The 9580-nt window shown below is 37.5% G+C and overlaps 1 protein-coding gene across 8 annotated transcripts in view; it reads right to left on the bottom strand.

The window, feature by feature from the left end:
- Positions 1 to 9580, bottom strand: part of LOC106522898 (rho GTPase-activating protein 12) — a 61382-nt gene that overhangs the window by 10476 nt on the left and 41326 nt on the right. For 3 of the 8 annotated variants that reach the window (XM_014016130.1, XM_014016131.1, XM_014016137.1), the window contains 8 exons: positions 8364 to 8612; positions 6872 to 7078; positions 5195 to 5275; positions 4359 to 4487; positions 2742 to 2816; positions 2130 to 2191; positions 1619 to 1700; positions 984 to 1085 (listed from right to left, as the gene is read on the bottom strand). In XM_014016130.1, coding sequence (XP_013871584.1) covers positions 984 to 1085; positions 1619 to 1700; positions 2130 to 2191; positions 2742 to 2816; positions 4359 to 4487; positions 5195 to 5275; positions 6872 to 7078; positions 8364 to 8612 — 987 coding nt within the window. The remainder of the gene's footprint in view (positions 1 to 983; positions 1086 to 1618; positions 1701 to 2129; positions 2192 to 2741; positions 2817 to 4358; positions 4488 to 5194; positions 5276 to 6871; positions 7079 to 8363; positions 8613 to 9580) is intronic. The other 5 variants (XM_014016132.1, XM_014016133.1, XM_014016134.1 and 2 more) reach the window with 5 other exon arrangements.

The raw sequence follows: 9580 nt of genomic DNA, 5'->3' as shown, positions 1-9580 counted from the left end.
GGACAGACCATGATGATACCATTAATAAATGTTAAATAATCTTATGTTTTTACGTCCAAAAGTTATTTATTTTTTCTTACCTGCCTTAAAAGACTCGTTATTGAATGTTTGTTCTTTTGAAAAATGATCCAAACATCTATTTTTCACCACATATATTAAATAAAATCATGAGAAATTATATTTGACTTAAATTGGACCACATTCATTCAAAATCAAGTAAAAAAAACTTTTAACAGGTTTTACAACATATTTAGGTATCTGCTTTGACTTGCTATAAAAAAACGTCAAAAATCTTTTTTACAGATTTGCAATGATGCAATTTTGTACAGTTTGTTTAAATTCTGATTCAACTGTTTGTTTGAACTGTGTTTAGTGGATGTAAAAACAATTTCCATGAGCTTTTGGCCAAGATACTTAGGTTTCTACTGATACCAAACATGTCCAGGTTCAACTGACAGATCTGAAGAAAACAGACATTAAAAGAAATAGAAAATGGGAAATGCTGTTTTGCTGAAGAGGTTAAATCTTTACTTCACTTTTGACCTTTTCTTCTGGTTCTGCCTTTTTTTTTCAACTTTGTGCTAATTTTAGCTTCAGCTTCTATTTTGCCGATTTTTCTAGCTATCATTCTGACCTTTTCTTCTTATTTAAACTTTTATGTTTCTTTTAGCTGTCTTTTGCTAAGTTCAGCTGTTCTGTGTGTTTTTATATACCGGTACTTTAGCTAATTTCAGCTTTTTTTCAGCTTAATTCACCTTTTTGCAATAATTTCAGCTTCTTACTGCTTAATTCAGCAAACATGCGCTCATTCTGTTTTCTTTGTGCTAGTTTAAGCAATTTAAGCTACTTTTAAAATGTTAGTTGCAGCTTTTCAGAATTAAACATCCTCACTCAGATTCCCTAGTTATGCATGAAAACATGTAAACAACACATAAAACTAATAAAATAAACACAGATCGGGTCTAATCTATGTTTTCTTTCACCTCCAGAACGTTCTTCTTGCTGGACTTGTCTTTGGAGGCGTGTTCCACTGATCCTCCCTTCAGATCCACGGTGAACTCCGGTTTGGACTGACCTCCTCCAAACTGGACAGACAGCAGAAAACCACACTCAGTCTGGTTGTTTCAGCACTAACAGCTTGTGTTGTTGAGGTGAAGATGAAAACGCTGGAGAATAAGTGTCAAAAGAGCTGGATCCACTGTTTTGCTTATTTTAAGAGTCAAAGTTTGAGTTCAGCTGTCAGAGTTTAGATTTTACCAAAGGAAGAAAGTCAGGAGTTACAGCGATGTGTGTGCTGATCAGAGCGTGGATCCTGGCAGCTACACACAATAACAAGTAAACACTGTTAATATTGTAATAGTTCGATCACTTCTTGTTTTGTTTTCCTGATAATTGGATGTTGTTGTGATTCACGTCCTATCTAACCAGTAAATGATTTTTATTTATTTTTTGAACAAAAGAGCAGAGGAGGTGAAAGCTTATCGTCTTTGAATGAAAATAAAAAAAATGTTTTATTTTACTTCAATTTGGGACAAAGGTTGAACTGAAAGCTCTGTGGAAATGTTTGACATTTTTTAGTTTTTAAGAGTTGATTAAAGGGGAAAAAAGAAGCACTCACCCAGCTGGTCCCACCTCCTTGTCCTTTGGCAAACAGCAGCAATGAGCCTTGGAGGACGGTCCACGAGGAAGTCCAGTTCTTCCTGCAGGAAGTTCAAATTATTCACATCAACACAGATTTAAACTTTATTCAAAAAACAATGTTTTTTGGACGACAAAAATGTTCATATTTTGGTTGGAAAGAGGGGTGGAGGAAGCTATACCCAGTCAGGTTCATGCATATGACTCCTCTGTGAGKCACGTAAATAAAGACTAACCACCCTCTGCAGGGAGGGGAGGGAGTTTAATCTGCATGTGAGTGTTGTGGTTAGAAATTTAGTGTTTTTTTTAAATCAAGAATCTAAAACAAAACCTTATATTTTTATATCAAACTTAAAAATGTATTGTTTGAAATAGATTAATGGTTAAAACGATGATTTTCTAAAGTAATAACCACAACAAATAAAAGGTAAAATCCTTGATTGTGATAATAAACAACTTTTCTCACATCCATCTTCATAATCCGTACTCACCGAACTTTCTTGCCATGCTCAGTGATTTTAGTCACATTTAGGATGCCGCACTTTTCAGATGGCTGCAGGAAAACAAGGAAACAAATCGTAGTGCCGTGTTAAACAACAACAAAAATCCCCTTTTGCTCAACCAAATGAAAACAAACTGATTGACACTTGCAGCAGGATCACATCACAGAAAGATTCTGTCAAACCTTGAGAAACAAAAAAAAAAAAACCATTTATTACTCAATTTTTGAAAGAAAAGCCAGAAAAAAACCCAACACCACCAGCAGCAGCTCCTGGATTCAAGGACAAAACCTTTAAATTACCCATCCCTGGACAAAACAGCTGATTAAACAAAGATTTAAACAAACCAGAGCAACGTAAGAGAATATAGACATGGATCATTAACCCACCATGCAACAACAATTACATTACTYTCCTTTCAACAAAAACCAAACAGTTCCTGCACAGGATCGAGTATATACTGTATATATGTTGAGAGACGCTGGTTTGAAAGATTTTGCAGGATTTTCCATCCTGTGGAGGAACTGTGCAATAAACTGCCACCTGTTTCTCTGCGAGTTAAARCCCTGCAGCTTTAACGTGAGGTTAGTGGTGAGTACTAACAGAGGCAGGGTGCTTGGGAGACGAAGAGCAGGAGTCAGAGTCAGCAGAGGGGGACTTTGGGGCCTGAGTAGCTTCCTATTGAGGAGAAAGGGACGAGGTAAAAAAAATAATAATAATAAACAGTCACATAGGCACATAAAATCAGGGTAATGAGGCAGTTTTCAAAGACGCCCAGGCTGGAGGGGAGTGATGTAATTAGCAGCGAGTGTGTCAAGTACCTGAGTGTTGGAGAGGAAACACGAGTGGATTTTTAATCATGCTGGAGAAGATTTCAGAGGAGACTTTGAAAGTGTTCAGAGTCACTTTTATTTCTTTGAGTTATTTYAATGTGCTGTAAAAATCTCCAGATAATAAAACTAATTAGACTTAATCAAGTTTCAATCAACTCAATGTTTTACTTCAGGTGGAATCCCACTGTGACAGTTAGAGACCAGTCAGTGTCTCAAAATACATTATTATTTATTGACTTTTAGCTACTGAGTTACCCATTTTAGCTTGTTGATATGTGTTTGGTCATTTTAGCTTGTTGATATGTGTTTGGTCATTTTAGCTTGTTGATATGTGTTTTGTCATTTTAGCTTGATGATATGGGTTTTGTCATTTTAGCTTGATGATGTGGGTTTTRTCATTTTAGCTTGATGATGTGGGTTTTGTCATTTTAGCTTGTATCTATGCATTTGGTTATTTTAGCTTGATGATGTGGGTTTTGTCATTTTAGCTTGATGATATTTGTTTGGTCATTTTAGCTTGTATCTACTGTTTTGCCTATTTTAGCTTGTTGCTACGGGTTTGGTCATTTTAGCTTTGTAATATGGGATAGGTTATTTTAGCTTGTATCTGTAATCTTTATTTAGCTGAAATTTAAAGTTTTAGCWGTGACCTTGCAATTCTTTGTGGCTTTCATCCAGAGTTTTGCAAAAGTTAGCTTTTAGCCTTTCTTTTGCTTAATTTGGCCTGTAGCTAAAGTCTTGCTAATTTAATTATTAGCTACTGTTTTACTATATTTAGCTTTTAGATGTGGTCTGTTTTTCTTAGCTTTTAGTCACTATATTTGCTAATTTTAACTCTTATCAATGATTTTTGTAACATTAGCATTTAGCACCAGTTTTGGTCATTTTAACTTCTAGGTACAGTTTAGCAAATTTTAGCTATTATTATTACTGATTTTAACTTTGGTTAAATTAATCTCTACTCTCTTTTTTTCGTCCAGTGCAGAAATAAACCAGCTTTAGTGCTGGAGACGAGTTGTTGCTCCTGGTTTATGAATGTGGCAACTTGTCTGGTCCCAGTGAGAGACCACCTTTAGGAGTAAACACAGAGATAAAAGAACGGCTCCTGCTGTGATTCTGTTCATGCATATTAACCGTGTGCTTCGATTCAAAGAGGCGAGCATCACTTCCTGTTTCTACTGACTTGGTGTTTGTACGGGTGAGGCCGGGCRGAGCCGGAGCGGAAACGCCTGGTTTTTAACAGCCGCTGCAAAGGAAATCAGTGACGACACGGACTCAACAAACATGATGCTGGTTAGCACAACAGACGAGTTTTATACGGAACAAAGTCCAGACATCAGGCAAACATCAGGCTGATAGAAAAGACTTTGTGATATTTCTGTGAGACCTTTTCGCTCGGCTCCTGGACGAAGGTGCTGTATCTCCACTTGGTCAAAACGATGGGCTCCACGTTCTTCCTGTCCAGACTGCGACACTTCTGCCCGTCTCCAGGCAGCTGAGGTGGGGAGAGTTTATACTGCAGGGGGGAGAAAATATATAATTATATCCAAGTTAAAATGGTTAATGTTTAACTTTTAATCAGATGTTTAGAAAATAAGACGAGGAAGGATCGGCCATTTTTAAATTCCCTTGTTTTTCCCAAAAATGCTTCAAGTTCAACAAAAAATAAAATTCATCAGTAACACCTCAGAGTGTAAATCAGGTTTTTATTTCTTCGCCCTTTTTTTGTGACCTGAGCAGCCGGTCGTCTTTTGARCTTCCCGTCGATTGTTTGCTCACGCTGGTTTTTACAAAGCAGGTAAAGTTTGAACACAAAATAAACAAATAAGGTTGCTTTGTTCATTTTTAACTGGAAGAATTTAGCTTTTATCTTCAGAATGAAGCTTTTTGAAGGTGATTTTTGATTATAAATCCCAAAAACATTTGACATTTTGGCTACTATTTGAAAACAAGCAAATATTTTTGTTCCTAAAAAAGAGAATCTGAACTGAAATAAACTAATTTTAAGACCATGTTTACCTATTTTATTACCTAGTAAAACCCTGTTTAAAGCAGGTATCAGCTGCTGAATTGTGTCCTGGAAGAAATGCTGAAATCATCATGACATTTTAAAGAAAAGAAGTTTGAACTTGGGGATGATTTTGTGTGTTCGGTGTATTTGCAGCTGCTCTGTCAGTAAACCTTCCTTTTTGATGAATTTCTATTTTTATTTTGGCATCTTACCTTGGGCAGCTCCCATTCTGACCTGGAGCCGTCAGCACTGTAGTAATAAGGTCTTCCCTGGTCGTCAACATGTCTTAACCACTGGTGGTACAAAGAGACGCACCAGAAAAGAATAAATGGTGGCAGTCCTCTTTTTCTTTGTTATTTACGCAACATTTTCTAAACCTACCGACCTACAGAAATACTTCAAACTGCCATAATTTAAACACTGAAAAGTACTTCAAATGCTAAACCTATCTGAAGAAGCTGAAACTGGACACTAGCTAAAAGAACAAATGTTTACATAAGCAATACACTAGCTAAAGGGGAGCAACATGCAAGCTGTACGAAGCCAAACAATTGTTAAAAGTAACAAAAATCTAGGGGGGAAAAAGCAGAACAGTAGCTAAAAGCTAAAAGAAATGAATGTTAGTAAAAGACAGAAGTAGCGATACACTATCTAAAGGGAGCAACATGCAATCTAAAAGTGGCCAAACAATAGTTAAAAGTAGCAAAAAGCAAGCTAAAAATATCAGAATGGTAGCTAAAATCACAATCCCACTAGCTAAAGGGAGCAACATGCTATCTAAAAGTAGCCAAATAATAGTTAAAAGTAGCAAAAAGTAAGTTAAAAGTAAAAATATCAGAATAGTAGCTAAAATCAGAAAGAATCACACTAGCTAAAGAGAGACAAATGCAAGCTAAAAGTAGCCAAACAATAGTTAAAAGTAGCAAAAGGCTATTTAAAAATTAAAGTAGCAGAACTGTAGCTAAAAGCTAAAAGAAACAAAAAACCTCACCATCAGACATTAATTTAAAAAATACTCAAATTAGCAATTAGCAAGCTAAATATAGCAAACCTTGCTAAAATAACAAAAGGCTAGCTAAAAAGTTTAGTTTGAAGATCAGTAGCTAAAAGTGGTAAAGGAGTRGCTAAAATGTTAAAATAGCACGATGTTGGTAATAGCTCAAACAGCAACTAAAAATAAAACATCTGCTAAAAGATGAAATTAATGAACATTTGCTAAAAATAGCAATATGCCTGCTAAATATAGCAAAAAAACTTGACTAAAAGTAGCTAAAGGCTAGCTAAAAATAAAAGCTTTCAGCACAGTAACTAAAAGCAGTAAAGAAACAGCTAAAGGGTGTTTAGTAGAATGATGGTAGGTAAGCACAATGGAGGATAAAAGTAGAAGAACAGTAGCTAAAAGCTAAAGTAGCATGAGCAGACAAAAAMMGCCAGTTTGCTGAAGCAGATTTCAAAAGGAACAAAGTTTTTGAAGGACTCTGAAGTATTTTTATAGGGGAAATATTTGTAAATAGAATTAAATATTTTAAATAATAATATATAATAATGTAATAAAATAATATATTTTACATTTACTTAAAGTCAGAGCGTTAACCTCCTGAATGAGAGRAAYGTTTTGATCAACAAAAATCTAAAACAGARCAGAAGTAATTATAYTTTATAAAACCTTCACATTATCTTTATTCACTTAATGATAGAGAAGAAAACTGTTTTAAACTTGATTTAAATCCTCTCATCATCAGGTGGCCCAGAACTGTCAAAGTGAAGCAAACCAACATGAGAGTCATGCACAACAAGAAAAGATCAATTCAGCATGAAACCAGTTGAAATCTGCTCCCCGTGCAGAACCAAACACCTGAGTAAAGACAGAAGCTCGGTGCAGTCGGTACCTTCTCGTTAGTATAGTCACTGATGTACAGCGTGTGGCCGTACTCGTCCATCTCCTCCGACCAGCCACGCAGCGTGGACCCATAGTGACCGGCTGATTGGTCAGAGTAGGTACTGAAGCAGGCGTCCTCTGAAGACAGAGGCTGGAGTCGACCGTTGGAGAGCGACAGGAAGGGAAGGAAAGACGGCGAAAGCGAGAGGGGAGTGGTCTACCAACAGCACAGAGGAGGAGAAAACAGAGGATGAGGCAGAAATACAGTCATACACCCAGAAACAAGGRGAACGTTTTTAAAAGAAGCGCCCACCACCGGCTGGATGAAGCTCAGAGAACCAGAGGAGCCACCTGGAAGCAGACTCATACTGAAGTTACTGATGCTGGCCTGTAGGTGGCAGTGTGGTGCAGCAGTTTAATGCAGCAGGGACTCTGACACCCTGAACATGCAGATTCTACAAGTTGTAAATCACAGCTGATCAGAGCTGCACCTGTCTCATTAGGACCAGCCGAGTCTAAAAACCTTACAAGCCAAATTTAGATTTTATTTTATTTATTCAACTAGATGTTAATGAGCTGCTTGTCAAAGAAAACTTAGATTCTCCTAGTTTTTGTCAGATGAAACAAATGTGGTAAAACGATTTATTAGAGTTACAGAGCCCTCAGATGAATTTTGTTAATTGGCGTCACAAAAACAAACAAAACTGAAAATAAAATTAAAATAAACCAGGACAAGTTTGACAGTGTAAAATRTAACTGGTTCACCATTTATTGCTGCGGCGATCATGTGTGTTCGTCTGTTTATTAGCAAAATATCTCATGAACTACTGGACAGATTATACATGATGTTCATTAACATCCAGTTAACTTTTGGAAAGTACCTGATCAAGATGGCCGCCAAATTTAACTGATTTTAGCAAACACAAAAAGAGCTAAACCTTAGTTTATTTTAGATACGTATTAGGCAGACGTTTGGTGTGGTAGTAGTTGAGAGTTAACCCCACCAGATACTCTGAGCATCAATAGCTCACATGAAATCTTTTTTTTTTCCTTTTTACTTTGGAATGTTATTTTGATTTTTGTATTTGAAGGATCTAAGGCACTTTGAAGACCACAGTTTATTTAAATCAATCTAAAAAAAAGCTAAGCTTTTTTTTCTGACAGGAACTTTCAGGTGAGAGGCGGTTCCTCTGATCCCACCTGTTCAAGGAGACGTTATGAGTCGTGTATTGAGGAGGTAACCATGGTAAATGAAATCAACAAACCCCCATCTGTAAATACGAGGACACGTTTTCAACTATTTTGCAGCTGTTTTATAGCTTTACTGCGCCTCGGTTTTATYACACGTCAAACACTCGCCTCAGGTTTTATGTCAGTTTAAATATTAACCTGAAGGACGAGGAGCTCAGAATACTACACTTCACTGAAACTAAATACAGTATTTGTTTCCCCGCCACCATTTGTTTACAACAATTTGTTCCAGACTTTCCTCGGAGCCTCACCTCGGAGCTTTCCCCCGTGCTGTGCCGGTTTTCTCTGGCGTCTTTGATGCGGGGCGGCTTCCAGGTCCTCTCCTGCGTGGCGCGGTTGCAGTAGTAGTRCCTGCCGCCGTGGTCCTTGTAGGTCTCCCAGTCGCCGCTCACGTGTAAGGGAGAGTCAGACGGCTGGGGGGGCGGGTGCGTCTGGGAGATCTTCAGGTCCTGGAAGTTGGGGTACACCGAGGATCCAGAGTGGCCGTGGCCCAGTTCTATCTGCAGGGAGGAAAAATAAAAACAGCAGGACTGTGAGTCATCTGGGACAGGATTCATATTGGTTTCTTTAAAGCTAGGTGAAACACTGCATACTTTTCTTCCTGTCAGAGAACAAATCAAAGCTCCAACCCACACTGTAAACACCACCTTTCAAATGAGCTGCACACCATGCCAACAACCTGATGATCTCAGTGTGTTTATGACTTATTTTACACTCAGCTGCACAGGAGCAGAGAGGACAGGGCTGGGAGTTCATGAGAGAAATAAGAAGCTGTATTTCACACAGACACAGCTGCTGTTGGCCACAGAAGAGCTGATCACCGAGTGAACAGRAGGAGAAGTGAAGGAAGCTATTTTAGAACAAAGGGTCAAAAACGGACCAATTTCAGGTAGAAACGAGGAAGTAAAACTCAAGATGGACACAGAGCACAGGGACAGTTYGAAGCCTAAACATCTTAATCCATTTTTGAATGTAGCTTGATATCATGTCCATCTAATACAATCATTTACTAAATTCAAATCAAAATCGCATGACAGCATATTTTTGTGATATAAAGACACACAGCATTGTCATCCAAACAAACATCGTATTGTGATTTATACCCGTATTTTAAACCAAGATCAGCTTAATGTCATGATTCTTGTGTGTTATGTTATGATTCTTGTGTTTTGGTTATTTTCTGGTAGTATTTTTCAGATTGTTTTGGTATTGTCTTATTTTCTCATTTCCTGTTTTCAGTTTCCTGTGCCATGTTTACCTCAGTCAGCTTCTTTGTATTTTTCCAGCCTGCCACACTCATCTGTCTTTAATTGTAATCACCCAGCTGTTTCCTACTTCCACTCAGCCCTGTTTGTATTTAAGGATCTTGTCTTCATCACTTCAGCATCTGTTCAATACTTACCCATGTTTGTTCTCAGGTCATGCTCATGCTCATGCTCTTGTTTCAAGTTTTGATATCTTTTTATGT

The sequence above is a fragment of the Austrofundulus limnaeus genome, unplaced genomic scaffold, assembly GCF_001266775.1.
Source record: "Austrofundulus limnaeus strain Quisiro unplaced genomic scaffold, Austrofundulus_limnaeus-1.0 Scaffold139, whole genome shotgun sequence".
NCBI classification, from domain to species: Eukaryota; Metazoa; Chordata; class Actinopteri; order Cyprinodontiformes; family Rivulidae; genus Austrofundulus; species Austrofundulus limnaeus.
The sequence above is the reverse complement of the archived record's forward strand: the minus strand, read 5'-3'. Positions and strand labels throughout refer to the sequence as shown.